This window comes from Peromyscus leucopus, chromosome 5, assembly GCF_004664715.2.
Source record: "Peromyscus leucopus breed LL Stock chromosome 5, UCI_PerLeu_2.1, whole genome shotgun sequence".
Taxonomy (NCBI): domain Eukaryota; kingdom Metazoa; phylum Chordata; class Mammalia; order Rodentia; family Cricetidae; genus Peromyscus; species Peromyscus leucopus.
Genome location: NC_051067.1, coordinates 112,304,852 through 112,326,138, shown reverse-complemented (window position 1 = coordinate 112,326,138; position 21,287 = coordinate 112,304,852). Strand labels below are relative to the sequence as shown.

Here is a 21,287-nt window from a genome sequence, read left to right as displayed (position 1 = left end):
GTGAGGTCTTAAGCAAATGTAAAATTACAGCCACCTGCTCTTGAAACAATGACTGTGACCCTGCTGGAGATATTGGGAGCAAAAATCCGTAAAAGCCCACACTGAGTCTCAATACAGGGAACGTGAGGAGAATATGTCTGAAAGACTCTGGCAGAGTGCATCCAGCCAAACATGGCTGAGGACGGCAGGCAGGAAGGATGCAGTTCTTTCTGAAGAGATTAATGTCTTTTCTAGCTCCAGAGAAACATCAAGAAATAGAACAAAAAGGTAATTTCTTAAAAGGGTCCTTAATGTCAGATTCTGAAGGTGTTTTGTTTGTTTGTTTTGAAAGCTCAGAACTTCTTCCTAGAGGAGGGACATCTTCATGGCCAGAACCTGAAGCCTGGGAATAACCCCATGTTTCTATGCCTGGATACATGTCCCAAGGTTCTAACGCTGTAAGACCAGTGGAGAGGAAGATCACCCTTCCCAGAACAGAACAGGTAGGGGCTGAAATTCCTCCACTGGGAAAAGAGACAGCCATGTCTTGGTTCACCAAGATTTTGTGGGCAAGATACCATGATGGATGGAACAGGAGTTGAGGCCAAGTTTCAGTACTTGTAGATAAATGCCTCGGGATGAGATGGAAGCCTCTTTGCAAATAGACACTGGAGTTTCATTTTGTGAATTCACACTAACGTTCTATCTTAGGTCTTTGGGATGTTGAAAGGGGACATTTAATCCCTGGAAATGTGTCTCTGTCTAAAGACAGGCTTCCTCTATGCCAAGTTCAGGACCAAGATCAACCCTTCTCTCTGCAATTTAAACTAGAGATGCTGGTGGAGGGAGGGGAGCTAAGCAAGAAGGTGCTGTCCTCATCAGGAGCAAGAGCATCACATATACAAAAGACCAGGTCAGGGACAACTGCATGGGCCTTGCTAGAGAACACAAGAGAGACATTGTCCTGCTGGTTAATGACCTTGCAACTGCTTGGGGGGGGGGCATGGGCGGACCTCTGCTCTGTATGCTGCTCATGTGTGGCCTGGGGCACAACCTGAGAATGTGCAAAAGAGGGGACCATCACCATCGTCCTATGTACCACCATCCACACTCACTGGTTAGTGAGGCACACAGAGCCTTGTTTTGGAGAGAATAGCTGGCAGTTATTTCAGAGACAAGAGCCCAAGGTGAAAATAATCTTATAAAAGTTGAGGCATGCTTGGGAATGCATCAAAGAACAAGAAAGGGTGAAGAGCCCACTGTTGGTCAAGTTAAAGATCAGCCATGATGTGACTTGCTTAGAAGAGGGAAAGAAGGCAAGGTATTAGTCAGTAGACTCTTTGTTTAGATAAATCAATCTATCTGAGGGAAACACAAGTTCCATTGATATATGTCACCCAAAGAGAAAGTGAAGATAATCCTAGTTAGAGATCTAAAGCCGCTTTTCAAGTTCATGGTTTAAAAACTGGGCATGACCCTAAATGACCCTGTGAACAGGGCTGTGATAACTGTGATATGCAGATACCACTATGGCGAGCTAACTGATTCTCCTAGCCATATACCTAGAAGTGGTATAGACAGACAATATGGATGAGTAAAAGTGGTATTATTGCATAGTAAAGCCTCATCAAGTCATAAAAGAAGAATGCAATTACGACATCTGCAGGAACACAGCTGGATGGAGAGCATCACATTAAGTGAAATATATCAGCCCCACAAATGCAAGTATTGCACATTTTCTCTTGTATGCAGAAGCTGGGCAAAGGAAAAATAAAAGGCATGAAACCAGAATGGAGACCACTGGGATGTGGAAAAGAGAGAACAGGAAAACATAAGCACAGTAGAGGGTGAATACAATCATAGTTCACTATGTACACATCGGAAATGGAAGTGTCTAAGAAAACTTACTTTATACAATAGACACAGTGAAAAGAGGGATTGGGGCTGGGGAGATGGCTCAGTTGATAAAGCGTTGTCAGGGAAACATGAGATCTGGTGCTCATTTCCTCAGAACTCATATAAAGCTGGGCACAGGATACATGTGATAATCTCAGCACTGGGAATGTGTAAATGGGAGAATCCCTGGGGACTACTGGCCAGTCCAGCCAAGTCCAAGTGCTCCAGGTTCCATGAAAGACCTCATTTCAAAAAATAAGGTATAGAGTGACTGGGAAAGTTGACCAACATCAACCTCTGATGTCTACATGTGCATGTATACACTCAAGTGTGAGCATGCATGCACACACACACATGCACATATGCACACACACACTCATGCACACACATATGCAAGCTTGTGTACACGCACACACATGCACAGACATACACATGCACACACACACACACACACACACACACACACACACACACACACACAGGGCCAGGAATATGGCTCAGTTGTTAGAGTGCTTACCAAGCATGTACAAAGCCCTGAGTTGAATATCAGTACTTGATAAGACCAGGCAAAGTAGTATATACCTGTAAACCCTTCTAAGAGGCAGGAGGATTAGGAATTCTAGGTCATCCCTGACTACTCAGTGAGTTTGAGGCCAGCCTGGGATACATAAGGTCTAGTGTCAAAACAAAGCAACAAAAACCCAACCAGCCAAACAAATAAAACAGGTAAACAAACAAACAAACAAAAAACAATATTGATAAGCTAAGTCTGTGAGTGTCGGGGGAAGCAAGGTGGTGACAGAACTTGTGTCTGAAGGTCTATTCTGGATGGTCTGGCACCTTCCACACCTGCTGTTTCCTCCCTCCTTCCCTCCCTCCCTCCCTCCTTCCCTCCCTCCCTCCCTTCCTTTCTTTCTCTTTTCTTTTTAACTTTAACTGTTAAAATTAACTTCTAGATACTTTTTGGACACTGGCCTGGTACTAGTGCCGCGCTATAACCACAGGCAGCATGTGGAGAAACAGTTGAAATTAAAGCTGCGTTCTCTCCTCCTCTCTAAAAGGCTCTCCCAGGAGGGCAGCTGGGCCGCTGGAACTCCCCTTTCACCTCCTCTGTCCCCACTGACTCCAGCTTTACATGTGCTTGGGCCTGTCCACTGCCTGCTCAGCACACACCGTCAGCTGCAGAGTCAGGGCAAATGGGGCAAGGGAGAGGCTGCTCCCCCTGCATTTTTACATGCTGCATTTCCTTTTAAAAATTTTCCCAATTTTGTTAGCATTTATTAACTGTACACATTTCATACAGTTATATAATATTAATAGTTAAAGGAAAAAAAGCACATCATGGGCATTCTATGTTTCATACAGTTACATAATATTAATAATTAAAGAAGAAAAGCACATCATTGGCATTTCTAAACCCTGAGGTCCAGTGACGTCTGTAGGCAGGAAAGGCTTTTCTTTGCACAGGGGTGACCCTGTGATTAAAGCTCATTGCCTGGACGACCGAGCTTCTGCCCACTGTGTCCCATCATTGTCCTGGATCCTTCTGATTCAATTAGGGACAGTGCACCAGGGGACTTCTGCCTGCTCCCCAGGGACCTAAGACTTTGATTTTTATTCCACACTCGGTTTTAAACAAAGCCTGCCGCTTCCCGGGGCTAATCCTTCATGGAAATGGAGAGGCAGAGACTGAAGTAAATGCAATGAAAGCAGCCAGAGTGTTAATTCAGAGGGACCTGAAGGAGAGAAAGTGAACTCAGCTTCAGACAGGCAAGGATGGGGTCATCCAAAGAAACATCCAGAACATAACCACGAGGCAGGGAGAGAGCTAAAGTCAGCTGGTTTTACATTTGTCTAATCTCTGCTGCTATTTGAATTATCATTTTTTTTCTAAAGCAGACTATTAAAGAGCCCACTAAGAAATCATTTATTAAATTACATGCAGACTAGGCAGTGTTGTGAAAGTCAAGAATATGAAAATCATTACATCTAAACCCTTCTTTTCCTTCATTCTTCCTATTTTCTGGAAACTTCTTTTCACAAAAGGGAAAAATAAAGGAAAAGAAAAAAGTGACATTGATGCCATTTCAAAAAGGATTATTTTGGGGACTCCCTGTAAGAGCTGATAAATTTGGTCAAGGTTTTGAAAAGTAACACACACATGTAGATTAGTGCTTAAAAAACAGGAAAGAATGGCATATTTTTTGATTAATTAAATCTTAGTTATTGCTACACTATAACCAGGTTAAGTTTAACTGAGCATTTGATGTTACAAAGCTCCCAAAGAGCACCCCACACTGGAGCCAGTTTCTCAAGGTTGGTTTCTGTTACAAACCTGTATTTTTCTCTGTCCTCCTCTTCTTGGGTAGCAAATATCTTCCACTGGAAATGGGCAATGATATTAGAGCGATTATGAATGGTTATCGTCCGTTGGTTGGCCAGAGATATGTAGGTCTTCTCCATGATCACGGAATTCTTGTCCAGTCTTATATTCACATCTATGGCAGCTCCATAGAGACCTACAAATACCATTTCACCTAGGAATGAACAAGGTAGAAACACACGTTAAGATTTATTCTAGGATAGAGAGCTGGCTCACTTGATAAAGTACTCTCCATACAAGCATGAAGGCCTGAGTTCAATACAAAACCCCCACAAAAAGCCAAGCATATGCCCAGAACCCCGGTGCCGGACAAGAGGAGACAGATGGATTCCTGAGGTTCACTGGCCAGCCAATCTAACCAAAGGTGAGACCCTGTCTCAAAAAATAAGGTGGGTTGAGGAGGACACCTGATACTGGTCTCTGGCCTGCACAGGCATGCACACACAGGCACACACACACACACACACACACACACACACACACACACAAGACTATTTCTAGAGTGATCCTTCCAGCCTTGATTCAAAAAAAATTAAGAAGAGGTTAAGGAATGTAGAACATATTTCATTCTCCCTAAGTCCATCAATCCAGAGTTAGACATGATCAGAAGACTTAATTATTGGCCTTTTTTGAAGCTACTGGAAATCAAGCTATCTCTTTCAGTCATTTTAAGAAATATAAACTACATAAAATATGAACAGTTGCCGGGCGATAGTGGCACCCGCCTTTAATCCCAGCACTCGGGAGGCAGAGGCAGGCAGATCTCTGTGAGTTCGAGGACAGCCTGGGCTACCAAGTGAGTTCCAGGAAAGGCGCAAAGCTACACAGAGAAACCCTGTCTCGAAAAACCAAAAAAAAAAAGAACAGTTATGGAAGGTTATCTGAGGATTTTCTTCTTCATAAATACTTTTGGGACTTGCAGTCTACCCAGGAGAACCATGAGCTTCAGAATTATAAACACCTGCCTGATCTTTAGCTCCAGCATGATCTAGTTTCTGATTCTAAAGTCAAATATATCACCATGGGACTTAGGTCCTCACAGCGTTCAGAAAATAGATTCAGTTAAGTTAGAAATTGGAAAGTGACTGAACAGTATCACATAGCCAAACAACACACACAGTGCTCTGCTGGAGTAGCATATCCATAGAAAGAAAACAAAAATAAATACCATGAAATAATCTTTAAAGGAATACCGGGAACATCTTTTCTTAGCAAAGTGCAGTGGCGGATTCAAATGTTGCAGATTCACAGAAGTCACTGTGAATTCAAGAAGGCACAACTCAAGAATTATATTCTGTTCAACTCTGCAACACTACATCACTCTATTGTAAAACTGAGAAAGGGCCTGGAGGGATGGCTCAGATAAGATCACTGGGTGCTTTCCCAGAGGACCTGGGTTTGATTCCCACAGCACCCACCTGATGGCTCACAACCAGCTCCAGTTCTAGGGACTATGACCCCCTTCTTATGGCCTCTGTGGGCATCAGACATACACATAGTGCACAGACACAGATGCAGAAACACACACACACACACACACACACACACACACACATACACAGTAATTTTAAAAAACAGAAAGGATATGTTTAAATGCTATGTATAATTTATGGATCTGTGTTGTACAAGTTTTAACTAGAATCCAGAAAGCATAATTATTCATCCTATATTTTTCAGCAAACATTTCTTCTTTATTAACAATAGAAAGAAAATGGCCCCCAAAGGGAGTAGCACTATTAGGAAGTATGGCCTTGTTGGAGAAGGTGTGGTCTTATTGGAGGAAGTGCATCACTGTGGGGGTGGGCTTTGAGGTCTCATAGATGCTCAAGATACCACCTAGTGTCTCAGTTCACTTCCTGCTGCCTGCAAGATGTAGCACTCTCAGCTCCATGTCTGCCTGCATGCCACCATGTCCCACCATGATAATGGACTGAACCTCTGACCTGTAAGCAAACCACCCCAATTAAATATCTTCCTTTATAAGAGTTGCTGTGATCATGGTATCTCTTCACAACAATAGAAACCCTAACTAAGAAAACAGCATATGAGCCAAACATCCACCTTAGTAGATCAGTAACTCAGGTTCTGAGAAGCTGCCTCCAGATGGGATGATCTCGTACAGCTACTTAATGGAGCCAAGTGGAACAAAATGCTGTTCCTTCCCAGTTAATCTGGACCTGGTTATAATTTAGTGATAATTTACATTTTAAAGACCAAATATATAATTCAACATTAATCTAGTTGTCTGTATTTCTCTTCACAATCCTAGCCTAGCAGATTGTTTTTCATAGGTTCCCCAAAATTTTTATCAAAGCTTAAAGAAAAAGTAAGCATCAAGCCTTTGAGTCTAAAATTTAAAGATGATAGATAGATAGATGATAGACAGACAGACAGATAAATGATAGATAATCAAATTGTAAGCACTATAAAAGCATGCACAAGGAAACTAAAATGTCTCACTCTCCCCCACTCAAGCCTAGGCCTGCAGTTTAGAGTCATAAGTACCAAGTGCCAATGTTTCCATGGCCATCCTTCAGGAAAACTTTCAGACTTTCTAAGGAGTAGAAGTTTTTTTTTTAATTGAAAATAGATTCTTCTCTCATACAATACATCCCAACCACAGTTTTCCCTCCCTCCACCCCTCCCACACCCTCCATCTCCCTTCTCCCCTCCATCCACTTCCCTCTGTTTCCCTTCAGAAGAGAGCAGGCCTCCAAGAAACAACAACCAAACATGACAAAACAAAATACAATAACAAGAGGCTGGAAAGATGGCTCAGTGGTTAAGAGCACTGGCTGCTCTTCCAGAGGACCCAGTTCAACTCCTAGCACCCACATTGCAGCTAGCAACTGTCTGTAACTCCAGTTCCAGAGAATCTGTTACCCTCACACCAATGCACATAAAATTAAATAAAGTTTTTTTTGTTTGTTAAAAAAAAGGTACAATAACACAAGGCAAAAGCCCTCATATCATGTCTGGGCTAAACAACCTAATAAGAGGAAAGGGGTCCCAAGAGCAGGAAAAAGAGTCAGAGATATACCCCACTCCCATTGTTAGGAGTCCCACAAAAACACCAAGCTAACAGCAATAACATATATGCAGAAGAGCTGATGCAGACAGATGCAGGCCCCATGCATGCCATTTTAGTCTGTGGAGTGAAATTTAATAATTGGTGAAAGCTTACCATTCTTCTCATTTGCATATTCTTAATTATGGTTGACATTGAGTTCTATTATATAAGTTAGTAAATAGACAAGATAAAAAGAAGACCTTTGCCCCAGCGGCGGCCTGCTGAGGTAAACGGACCCGGCGGCAGCAGCCGACAGGGACATCCAGGCCCGGCGGCAGCCGGAAGAGACATTCGGGCCCAGCAGCGACCCACAGAGGTAGACAGGCCCGGCGGCAGAGACAAGCAGACGCAGGTAGGCCTGCGGCGGCGGCCCGTGGAGGTAGACGGGCCCAGCAGCAGCCTGCTGAGGTAGACAGGCCCAGCGGCGGCAGCCGACAGGGACATTCAGGCCCGGCGGCAGCCGGCAGAGACATTCAGGCCCAGCGGCAGCCCACAGAGGTAGACAGGCCTGGCGGCAGAGACAACCAGACGCAGGTAGGCCTGCGGCGGGGGCCCGTGGAGGTAGACGGGCCCAGCGGCGGCAGCCGACAGGGATATTCAGACCCGGCGGCAGCCGGCAGAGACATTCAGGCCCAGCGGCAGCCCACAGAGGTACACGGGCCCAGCGGCGGCCTGCTGAGGTAAACGGACCCGGCGGCAGCAGCCGACAGGGACATCCAGGCCCGGCGGCAGCCGGCAGAGACATTCGGGCCCAGCGGCGACCCACAGAGGTAGACAGGCCCGGCGGCAGAGACAAGCAGACGCAGGTAGGCCTACGGCGGCGGCCCGTGGAGGTAGACGGGCCCAGCAGCAGCCTGCTGAGGTAGACAGGCCCAGCGGCGGCAGCCGACAGGGACATTCAGGCCCGGCGGCAGCCGGCAGAGACATTCAGGCCCAGCGGCAGCCCACAGAGGTAGACAGGCCCGGCGGCAGAGACAACCAGACGCAGGTAGGCCTGCGGCGGGGGCCCGTGGAGGTAGACGGGCCCAGCGGCGGCAGCCAACAGGGATATTCAGACCCGGCGGCAGCCGGCAGAGACATTCAGGCCCAGCGGCAGCCCACAGAGGTACACGGGCCCAGCGGCGGCCTGCTGAGGTAAACGGACCCGGCGGCAGCAGCCGACAGGGACATCCAGGCCCGGCGGCAGCCGGCAGAGACATTCGGGCCCAGCGGCGACCCACAGAGGTAGACAGGCCCGGCGGCAGAGACAAGCAGACGCAGGTAGGCCTGCGGCGGCGGCCCGTGGAGGTAGACGGGCCCAGCAGCAGCCTGCTGAGGTAGACAGGCCCAGCGGCAGTAGCCGACAAGGACATTCAGGCCCGGCGGCAGCCGGCAGAGACATTCAGGCCCAGCGGCGGTCCACAGAGGTAGACAGGCCTGGCGGCGGAGACAAGCAGACGCAGGTAGACCTGTACGGCGGCCTGTGGAGGTAGACGGGCCCAGCAGCGGCCAGCTGAGGTAAACGAGCCCGGCGGCAAAGGCCGACAGGGACATTCAGTCCAGGCTGCAACCTACAGAGACATTCAGGCCCGGTGGCGGCCCCCAGAGGCAGACAGACCCAGCGGCAGCTGACAGGGACATACAGGCCCGGCGGCGGACTGCAAAGGTAAACAGGCCCAGGGACGGAGACAAGCAGACACAGCTTGGAACAGGGACGCCCCTAACCCCAACATCTGGGGAAGAAGTTATATCGGTGGGTCAGAACCAGAACGAATCTGAACACTCCGTCTGAGGACAACCCAGGGCCCAGCTGCTGATCCTGTGAAACCCAACAACTTGGAGGTGTTGGTGAGACTACCCTGCTCAGCTGAAACCCATCTGGGAGAGGATTCAGATGCCTACAGTTTAAAGTCTGAAGAAACAAGATCAGCTGAGGAGTTGACAAATGAACAAAACGTGACCTGGGAACAGAGAAGAAGGCGCTACCCAGACACCAAACCAGATCACCAGAATCATAAGTATATAATTCACCGATCGAAATCAGCTGTCCCTGAAGAAATAGCCCAATAGCACCAATTTAACCAAGAACCACTACTAAACCAAGACTAAAAATTAGAACAAGAGAGGCACTCTCAGACACAGACACCACCTGCACCTCACAGAGGAAGAGATGAGTAGACGCCAGTGCAAAAATACAGGCAACAACATAAAGACCTATATGGCAACATCAGAACCTAGTGATTCTACACCTGCAAGACCTAAACATACCATGACAGAAGAAACAGAAGAAATCAACCCTAAAAATGACATTAAGAAGATGATAGAGGCCCTTAAAGAAGAAATAAAACATTCCCTCAATGAGGAAATAAAAACTTTCCTTAAAGAGGAATTGAAAAACTACCTTAAAGAGGAAATAAAAACTTTCCTTAAAGAGGAAATAAAAAACTCCCTTAAAGAGGAAATAAAAACTTCCCTTAAAGAGGAAATGAAAAACTCCATTAAAGAGGAAATAAAAAACTCCCTTAAAGAAATGGAAGAAAAAACGAACAAAAAATGGGAAGAAATCAAATCAAGCCAAGAAAAAGCAATTAAACAGATGAAAGAAACATTCCAAGATCTGAAAAATGAATTTGAGACAATAAAGAAAACACATGCTGAGGGAATGCTGGAAATAGAAATCCTGACAAAACGAACAGGAACTACAGAAACAAGCATAACCAACCGATTGCAAGAGATGGAACAGAGAATCTCTGACGCTGAAGACACGATAGAGAAAATAGATTCGTCAGTCAAAGAAAACAATAAAGACAAAAAAGTCCTAACACAAAACGTCCAGGAAATTTGGGACACCATGAAAAGACCAAACCTAAGAATAATAGGGATAGAAGAAGGAGAAGAATACCAACTCAAAGGCACAGAAAATATATTCAACAAAATCATAGAAGAAAACTTTCCTAACCTAAAGAAAGAAATACCTATGAAGATACAAGAAGCTTACAGAACACCGAATAGGCTGGATCCAAAAAAAAAGTCCCCTCGCCACATAATAATCAAAACACTAAACACACAGAATAAAGAAAAAATATTAAGAGCTGCAAAGGAAAAGGACCAAGTAACATATAAAGGCAAACCCATCAGAATAACACCAGACTACTCAATAGAGACTATGAAAGCTAGAAGATCATGGACAAACCTCATGCAGACACTAAGAGACCACGGATGCCAACCCAGACTATTATACCCAGCAAAACTCTCAATCACCATAGGCGGAGTAAACAAAATATTCCAGGATAAAACCAGATTTAATCAATACCTGTCCACAAACCCAGCCCTACAGAAAGCACTAGAAGGGAAAATTCAACCCAAAGAAGTTAAACACATCCATGAAAAATCAAGCAATAGATAATCCTACACCAACATACACCACAGAAGGACAACACAACACAACCAAAAAATATAACAGGAATTAACAATCACTGGTCATTAATATCCATCAATATCAATGGTCTCAACTCACCTATAAAAAGACACAGGCTAACAGAATGGATAAGAAAACAGGACCCATCCATATGCTGCATACAAGAAACACACCTTAACTCCAAAGACAGACACTACCTCCGAGTAAAGGGCTGGGAAAAGGTTTTCCAAGCAAATGGACCTAAGAAACAAGCTGGTGTAGCTATCCTAATATCTAATAAAATAGACTTCAAACTAAAATCAATCAAAAGAGACCAGGATGGACATTACATATTTATCACGGGAAAAATCCACCAAGATGAAGTCTCGATTCTAAACATTTATGCTCCAAATACAAAAGCACCCACATTCATAAAAGAAACACTACTAAAGTTTAAAACGCACATCAAACCCCACACATTAGTAGTGGGAGATTTTAACACACCACTCTCACCAAAAGATAGATCTACCAGACTGAAACTTAACAAAGAAATAAAGGACCTAACAGATGTTATGACTCAAATGGACCTAATAGATATCTACAGAATATTCCATCCTAACACAAAAGAATATACCTTCTTCTCAGCACCCCATGGAACCTTCTCAAAAATTGACCACATGCTTGGACACAAAACAAATCTCAACAGATACAAAAAAATTGAAATAACCTCCTGTATCTTATCAGACCACCATGCCTTAAAGTTAGAACTCAATAACAACAAAAATTATAGAAAACCCACAAACTCATGGAAACTGAATAATGCCCACCTGAAACATCAATGGGTCAAGGAAGAAATAAAGACAGAAATTAAAGAGTTCCTAGAATTCAATGAAAATGAAAGTACAACATACCCAAACTTATGGGACACTATGAAAGCAGTGCTAAGAGGAAAATTCATAGCTCTAAATGCACACATAAAGAAGATGGAGCAATCCCATACCAATGAATTAACATCACAACTGATAGCTCTAGAACAAAAAGAAACAAACTCACCCAGGAGAAATAGACGCCAGGAAATAATCAAATTGAGGGCTGAAATCAACGAAATAGAAAACAAGAGAACAATACAAAAAATCAATGAAACAAAGAGTTGGTTCTTTGAAAAAATCAACAAGATAGACAAACCACTAGCCAAATTAACCAAAAGGCAAAGAGAGAGCACCCAAATTCACAAAATCAGAAATGAAAAGGGAGACATAACAACAGACAATGAGGAAATCCAGAGAATCATCAGATCATACTTCAAAAACCTGTACTCCACAAAAATGGAAAACCAGGAAGAAATGGACAATTTTCTGGATAAATACCAAATACCAAAATTAAATCAAGACCAGATAAACCATTTAAATAGACCAATAACCCCTAAAGAAATAGAAACAGTCATCAAAAGTCTCCCAACTAAAAAAAGCCCAGGACCAGATGGTTTCAGTGCAGAATTTTACCAGACTTTCAAAGTAGAACTAATACCAATCCTCTTCAAAGTGTTCCACACAATAGAAACAGAAGGAACACTACCAAACTCTTTTTATGAGGCTACAATTACCCTGATACCCAAACCACACAAAGATGCAACAAAGAAAGAGAACTACAGACCAATCTCCCTCATGAACATTGATGCAAAAATACTCAACAAAATATTGGCAAACCGAATCCAAGAATACATCAAAACAATCATCCATCACGACCAAGTAGGATTCATCCCAGGGATGCAAGGATGGTTCAACATACGGAAATCAGTCAATGTAATACACCATATAAACAAACTGAAAGAAAAAAACCACATGATCATCTCCCTAGATGCTGAAAAAGCCTTTGACAAAATCCAACACCCCTTCATGATAAAGGTCTTAGAAAGAATAGGAATACAAGGAACATTTCTAAACATAATAAAAGCAATTTATAGCAAGCCAACAGCAAACATCAAATTAAATGGAGAGAAACTCAAAGCGATACCACTAAATTCAGGAACAAGACAAGGCTGTCCACTCTCCCCATATTTATTCAATATAGTGCTAGAAGTTCTAGCTAGAGCAATAAGACAACAAAAGGAGATCAAAGGGATACAAATTGGCAAGGAAGAAGTCAAACTTTCACTATTTGCAGATGATATGATAGTATACATAAGTGACCCCAAAGACTCTACCAGGGAACTTCTACAGCTGATAAACTCCTTCAGTAAAGTGGCAGGATACAAGATCAACTCAAAAAAATCAGTAGCCCTCCTATACACAAATGATAAAAGGGCTGAGAAAGAAGTCAGAGAAACATCACCCTTTACAATAGCCACAAATAATATAAAATACCTTGGGATAACACTAACTAAACAAGTGAAAGACCTTTTTGATAAGAACTTTAAATCTCTAAAGAAAGAAATTGAAGAAGATATCAGAAAATGGAAGGATCTCCCATGCTCATGGATAGGTAGGATTAACATAGTAAAAATGGCAATCTTACCAAAAGCAATCTACAGATTCAATGCAATCCCCATCAAAATCCCAACACAATTCTTCACAGACTTGGAAAGAAAAATACTCAACTTTATATGGAAAAACAAAAGACCCAGGATAGCTAAAAGAATCCTATACGATAAAGCAACCCTTGGAGGCATCACCATCCCGGACCTCAAACTCTACTATAGAGCTATAGTAATAAAAACAGCTTGGTACTGGTACAAAAACCGACATACGGACCAATGGAATCGAATTGAAGACCCTGACATTAATCCATGCACATATGAACACCTGGTTTTTGACAAAGGAGCCAAAACTATACAATGGAACAAAGAAAGTATCTTCAACAAATGGTGCTGGCATAACTGGATGTCAATATGTAAAAGATTACAAATAGATCCATATCTGTCACCATGCACAAAACTCAAGTCCAAGTGGATCAAAGACCTAAACATAAATCCAGTTACACTAAACTTAATAGAAAAGAAAATAGGAAGCACTCTTGAACGCATTGGCACTGGAGACCATTTCCTAAATAAAACACCAACAGCACAGACCCTGAGCACAACCATTAATAAATGGGACCTCTCAAAACTGAGAAGCTTTTGCAGGGCAAAAGACACAGTCAATAAGACAAAAAGACAGCCAACAGATTGGGAAAAGATCTTCACCAACCCCACATCTGACAGAGGATTGATCTCCACAATATATAAAGAACTCAAGAAACTAGACATCAAAGCACTGAACAATCCAATTAAAAAATGGGCTAAAGAGCTAAACAGAGAATTCACAAAACAAGAACTACAAATGGCTGAAAGACATTTAAAGAAATGCTCAACATCCTTAATCATCAGAGAAATGCAAATCAAAACGACTCTGAGATACCACCTTACACCCGTTAGAATGGCTAAGATCAAAAACACCAATGACAACCAATGTTGGAGAGGATGTGGAGCAAAGGGAACACTCCTCCACTGTTGGTGGGAATGTAAACTTGTACAACCACTGTGGAAATCAGTATGGCGGTTTCTCAGAAAATTAGGAATCGAACTACCTCAAGACCCAGCCATACCACTCTTGGGCATATACCCAAAGAATGCTGATACATACCATAAAGATACATGCTCAGCTATGTTCATAGCAGCACTATTTGTAATAGCCAGAACCTGGAAACAACCTAGATGCCCATCAACGGAAGAATGGATGAAAAAAATGTGGTACATATACACAATGGAGTTCTACTCAGCAGAGAAAAACAATGAAAGCATGAAATTTGCAGGCAAATGGATGGAACTAGAAAAAATCATCCTGAGTGAGGTAACCCAAACCCAGAAAGACAGTTATGGTATGTACTCACTCATTGGTGGATTCTAGATATAAAATGAACAATCAGACCACAACCCATAGAACCATAAAGGCTATATATATATAGCATGGAGGTCCCTAGGACGACTGTGGCATATAATAAATTTCAGTTTTACTCAATTATTGAAAAAAAAAATAGCCAAATGAATGGAAACACATGAACTATGAACCAAAGGCTGAGGGGCTCCCAGCTGGATCAGGCCTTCTGAATAGGTGAGACAGTTGATTGGCTTGATCAGTTTGGGAGGCATCTAGGCAGTGGGACCAAGTCCTGTGCTCATTGCATGAATTGGCTGTTTGAAACCAGGAACTTATGCAGGGACACTTGGCTTAGTCAGGGAGGAAGGGACTGGACCTGCCTGGACTGAGTCTACCAAGTTGATCACAGTCCTCGGGGGAGGACTTGTCCTGGAGGAGGTGGGAATGGAGGGTGGGCTGGGGGTAAGGGGAGGGTGTGGGAGGGGGGAGAATAGGGGAACCCATGGCTGATATGTAGAACTGAATGGTATTGTAAAATAAAAAATATATATCACAGAAAAAAAAAAAAAAAAAAAAAAAAAAAGACCTTTGCTATAAATTCTGGTACTAAAAGAATTATGCCTCTAAGGTGATGGTGAACTGGAAGGAGACACTGGCCCTAATTTACTGCCAGAAACCTTGCTGAAATTGCCTACATCTTACAGAACACTTCAAGCTTTGAGTTTATGTCATTCACTGATTCTGACCTGAGATAATGGAAAGAAACAACTCATTCTCCTTTATAGGAAGGCATCCACATCCAAAATTTCAAATTTTCCAACAGCACACAGCCAAATATAATGGCTTGCAAAGAACTGCAACTCAATGTGTTAGAACTAGGAACATATGAAAAACAGAAGATATCAGGTACCAACAGAGTCCAAACACCAATTACACTTAGCTTGTTCATAGAAACCAATGGATGATCTTGAAGCTATACCCAGAGAATAGGCGACTGAAAAAGGATCTAAAATATGGAGAATAGTCAAACTCTCAGACTTACAGAGAAAAAATAAAATAAAATTACCTAAATTTTAAAAAAAGACTTCAAAGGAGAAAAAAACTTTAAGAGATATCTATAATAAGAGAATTTTAGTTTTTAATCAAAGAAATTAGTGAAATGAAAAATGGTTCATAAAACATAAAAAGTAGCATGAGGAAATAACATGGTCTCATGAGGACCTCATGATAGCAATGGTTATGTCTAGTCAAGATGATACTTCAAGAGATGATGGCTAAGGATTTTCTGGAATTAAAGACATCAGTTCATAGCTCAAAAAACCCAAGGGAATTCAAGTGGGGTAGACTGAAGAAAATGTATACCTACATATATAACAATGAAACAGGGAATCAAAGGCAAAATCCTGAAAGCAGAAAGAGACAAGACATTGTTTTCAATGGACCCACAGACAGAATTACAACTGATGCATTAACTGAAACAGTGGAGACTAAAAGACTATGGAATGCTATCTTCAGCCTGACAAAGCAGGAAATTTGACAACCAAGGAGTCTATAGAATTTTTTCAGTTTTTTAATTTTTTTCTGAAAATGTCATTATTTTGTTTTGACTTTTCAAGGACACTGGAAAGCTAAAACACCCCTTCAGTTTAACCCTGTTTTCCTTCAGTGCTTTAATGATGCCATTCTGCATCTTCTAGCTTCCCTAGCATCAATTAAAGAGTTTGCCGCTAGGGTTATGAGCATTCCTCTTAAGGCAAACTGTCTTTTTTTTTTTCCTGGATTCTTTTATAATGATCTCTTTGCTTTTAAACAATAGTATGCCTACATTTGGTTTTCTTTCTTTGTATGAAAGAGGTGCTGAGCTTCATGAATACATGGATGAATATAATTTAGTAATTTTTTTTTAAAAAAAACCTTAAACAATATATCTTAAAACACTTTAAAATTTTTCATTCACCTTCTCTACTTCTGAGGCTCTAGTTTTACACATGCTGATCTTTTACTATGCCCTGTGTGGCTTTGCTTTGTTATTTTTCTCAAATACTTCTGTGTTTCTTTCCGTGTCTCATTTCGAGCAACTTTGATGGATCTATATGCTGTGGGATGGTCCTTCTGTATGCTGTGAATATGTGTTGCTCTCATTGGTTGATAAAAAAGCTGTTTGGGCCAATAGCTAGGCAGGATAAGGTTGGGCAGAAAAGCCAAACTAAAGAGGGGATGAAGAAGGGCAGAGTCGGGAGAGTAGTGAGCCAGATGGAAAATGAGTTAGACATACAAAAATGGGATAGAGGCAAAGACTAGGAGCCTTGGGACAGTACATGGATTAATAGAAGTGGGTTAAGTTGTAAGAGCTAATTAGTAATAAACCTGAGCTAAAAGCCAAGCATTTGTAATTAATATAAGGCTCTGGAAGTTGCTGCAAGATGGGGTGGGACAGAGAAAAGCCTCCATTTACATCTATATTTAGGTTCATGAATCCTATCTGTTATCTATTGTTGGCACAGGAGATTTCAAGACAGCCTAATATTGACTCTGCCACATGGTTATTAGTAATCATTCCTATTCAGGTCTTCAATTAAAAGAGCAAGTGGGGCAAAAGAAATACAAATGTACCATTTAAGGAGAAAAAGAACACCAGGAATGTAGCATGAATCTAAACAGTCCTTATTAATAAAATCAAACCTGTGGCCAATTATTGGGGTGAACACTGGAAGATCAGAGAGCCAGAACAAGCCACAGCTACCTCACCTTGCCAAATCCTCAGCTGGTCTTGCTTCCTCGGACTGGAGGCCTCTGAGTCCTCATCCAGAATGGGTCTCAGGTGAATTGCTGCTCAAAAGCCTGAATGCTTAACCAGGCCAAATGCTTAACCAGCCAAATGCTTCTAGTTTCTGGTCCTCATGCCTTATATACCTTTCTGCTTTCTACCACCACTCCCTGGAATTAAATGCTTGCTTTCTGGGATTAAAGGCATGATGAGTCACCATGCCTTGCTGTTTCCAGTGTGGCGTTGAACTCACAGAGATCCAGAGGGATTTCTGTCTCTGGAGTGCTAGGATTAAAGGTGTGAGTGCCACCATTTTCTAGCCTTCGTATCTAGTGGCTATCTGTTCTCTGACCCCAGATAAATTTATTAGGGTACACAATATTTTGGGGAACACAATACCACCACATTTCCCCTTTTTTGTCTAAAATTTTAAAAAAGCTTATAACTAATACAAGAAAAAAATATATCCAATAAGTATATACAATATACACAGTCAAGATTACATTAACGATGTCTATTCCATTAACATTTGACAGATTCAGATAAAAACTCCATTTTTTATATATATAAACAATGTCCAGTTCAGTAACATCTGATAAACTCAGACCAAAAAATTTTCATTACTTATCTTATTTAAAACAAGTAGTTCCTTTTTAAAAGTAGATTCCATAATCTCCCTTTTTATCTTATCATATCCATATTCTCTCTTTTTTCTTTTCATAATACATTCAGTAGTCTACCTTTTGTCATTTTTATATCTTCCCCTTTTTCTTTAGTGTAGATTCAGTGATCTACCTATTTATTCTATTATTTCTTTATCTTTTTTTTCAGAGTAGATATCTTATTCTCTTTTTTTTTTTTTTTTTTTTTTTTTTTTTTTTTTTTTTTTTTTTTGCTTTCTAGGTGTGAAGATATCTTTAGAGAATCTTGAAAAGAAATTTTTTGGGTTAATTGTCAAGTCCTGTATCATTTGTCCAGTCTCTTCATAAAAGGAAAGTTCAGGGCTTGTCGTAAGTCCTTGCTTGAGTAGTCTGTCAGGCTGGATCATCTCAGCTAGTCATCTTGAAATTGTCCTGACCAGTTTGTAATCCAAAGTCGATTTTTCCATGGTGTTAATCGGCTTAATGGCTTTATCATAGTCCATGTGGAATCATCTTTGTGGGGTCCCGTCATCCTTTTGAAGATTTCAAAGTTGCTGTTAGGTGTGGTCATGGTTCCCTGCAGAGGTTTTTTTTTTTTTTTTTTTTTTTGTGCCTCCTCTGTGGTTTGGAGCAATCACAGTCAGATAAATGTCTGTCTCTCAGAACCATGGACATTCTTCCCTAGAAGAGAAAATCTTCACAGCAATTTCTCCCCACCATTTGTCTTGCCAAACTTTTCCAAACTGACCTTTGCCAATGCTTTCTTGTAACACAATGGTCCTGGCAATTCTTCTCTGAACCAGTAGCAGTAAACCCTTCGTCCCAGGTAGCAGCATCACCGCAGTCACCAACACGATGAGAAGAACCTGGCAACCTGGAGCAGTAGCCACTGCTTCCATGGTCCCACTGCTGTTTGTGGCTCTCGGCCGAAGCTTCTCCCAAGCCTCCTAGGCCAGCCTCAAACTCGAGATCCTCCTGCCTCTGCCTCCTTCAGTAAATCCTACTAGCGTGTGCCACCACAACCGGCCGAGTGTAGCTCTGGCCTGAGCTGGTGCCCACAAGGCCCACAGGCAAGTAGATTTTTCGAGAATTCCTACCACTAACGTTGGGCGCCAGATGTTTAAAGTTGGAAGCAAGACTTGCATAGAAAAAGATGAAAAGTTTAGTAAAAGGCCTGATTAAAAAATGAAATAAAGGGAGTTGTGTCCTCAGGGCAAGACCCTTCCCAGCTAAGCCTCCAACAAGTAAAAGGAAAATGCCTATGGAATTTTCTGAAAACAAAGATAATCTTATGTTACAAAGGAAAGCTTATCCAAATATAATTCAAGGAGGGGTCAGGTTTCACCCTAAGCAAGCAGCTGAACTTGCTGCATCAGACACGTGGTTCTGGCTTTAGAGGCATGAAGGATACATGTATGAAGGGACTGCGGAATCCTCCTCTATAGGTAAAAAGAGCCGCTGAGGCCAGGCGTATGGCAGGGGAGTTCGGCATGGAGGCCCTGAGAAGTCACTGCATGAAGCTGTGAAAGTTCAGTCTGGATTGTGTTGGAGACCCCAAGATGTTAGAGGTGCTAGAGCAGTGGAATATCCACCAGGGAGAGCCACATGCAGGTAACGGAAGCAGCCCAAGAGAGAGAAATGTGTTACAACCAGGAAAGCAGGGAGGTCGGAGACATCTAAACTCCTTGCCATCAGACAGACAGCTACAGGATTGGAGCTTTCCCTGCTGGGTTTCAGTCTTGCTTTGGTCCAGTATTTCATCACCGGGCACCCATTCCTCTCTTTTGGAATGATAAAGGATATTTTTGTACCAATGTGTGTTGGAAGTATGTAATTTTCCATTTTGACTACAGGGAGCTACAATTAAGAGATTGCTTTGAGTCTCAGAAGAGACTTTGGACTTTTAAACTGTGTTGAGACTGTTATAGACTATGAGGACTTTTGAAGTTAGACTAAATGTATTTTGCATTATAATATAACCACAAGCCTATTGTGGCCTGGGAGTGGGATGCATTGCTTTGAATGAGAATAGCCCCCTTAGGCCATTTGAATGCTTGGTTCCTACTTGGTAGAACCTTTGGGAAAGATTAGAAAGTGTGGTCTTGTTGGAGGAGGTGTGTCACTGGGGGTGGGCTTTGAAGTTTTAAAAGGCCACACTATTTCCAGTTAGCTCTCTCTCTCTGTGTGCCTCATGCTTGTGTCTCAGGATGTAAGCTCTGAGCTGCTACTCCAGCCTCACCCTGCTACCCTGCCTGATGCCCTGATGCTCATGGACTCACCCCCTGAAACTGTACGCCCCCTAACAAACCCGTCCTTCTATGAATTGCCTTGGTCATGGTTTCTCATCACAGCAATAGAAAAGTAACTAAGATAGGAGGGGACAGGCGCTCTTCTCTTGTCCCCAAACTGTTAGAAGACTTGCTTTTGATACCCATTTGCCTAGAGACAACCTTTAAAAAGGCCTCCCCACACCCCAGCTATCTGAGGCACAGGATGGAGGTGGTGGCGAGCTCGTGGGGATGCAGAGGCGGTGTGGCTCTACGTTAGTACTCTCTGTGTCCTTGGACTCCCTCTTCCCACTCTGGTTCAGTTTCTGGGCTTGAGTGCTGCAGTGCAGGTTAGCCAGAATCATTTATTACGTCCCAGGAAAAATACATTTCGTGGAAGCTCTCATTACATTTTACCAAGTTTACTGCTATCAATCAAGCAGAGCCAAACATGAACAAAACTAATTTTCCAAAACTAGATGTGAAGCTGGCTGCGTACCCAGCCCATTCCTTGCTGTGGCTTCGGAACTTGGAGACAACGGAGGACACAGATGTATGAAGTAAAATAGACGAGAGGAGCCATGGCGTCTCAAGGGAACAAGCTGATGGGGAGAGTGAGCGCTTCTCATTTCTTGGTCACAGCAGAGTCAAATTTACCACTGTCATGCGCGTACTGCGCAACCAAAACTCCTTGTCAGCACTCTGTGTAGGGAGCTGAAGTGGAGCAATCCGAGCTTCCCAGCTATGCGAGCTGCTGTTCTTGTCTCTGACTGAAACAGGACACAACTAAAGCGCGCATGCGCGCGCGTGGGGGGGTGGGGGGTGAGGTGGGTATTTATAGTTTGGGGGGACACAGCGCACACGGTGGGGGTGCCATAAAGGCAGGGGTATGAAGCACTGGTCACACTGCATTTATAGCCAGGCATCGGAGAGCAGCCAGGAGGTGAGGCCGGGTTATAGAACCCGGTGACACACTTCCTAATAGTTTACAACCTTCCCCGGAACACCACCACCAGCTGGGGACCATGAGCCTATGAGGGCATTTGAAATTCGA

General features: G+C 42.7%; 1 protein-coding gene across 1 annotated transcript in view; it reads right to left on the bottom strand.

Annotated features, from left to right (window-relative positions):
* Positions 1-21,287, bottom strand: part of Hydin (HYDIN axonemal central pair apparatus protein) — a 362,032-nt gene that overhangs the window by 257,663 nt on the left and 83,082 nt on the right. The window contains exon 8 of the mRNA XM_028891069.2: positions 4,211-4,412. Within this exon, the coding sequence (XP_028746902.2) occupies positions 4,211-4,412 (202 nt within the window). The remainder of the gene's footprint in view (positions 1-4,210; positions 4,413-21,287) is intronic.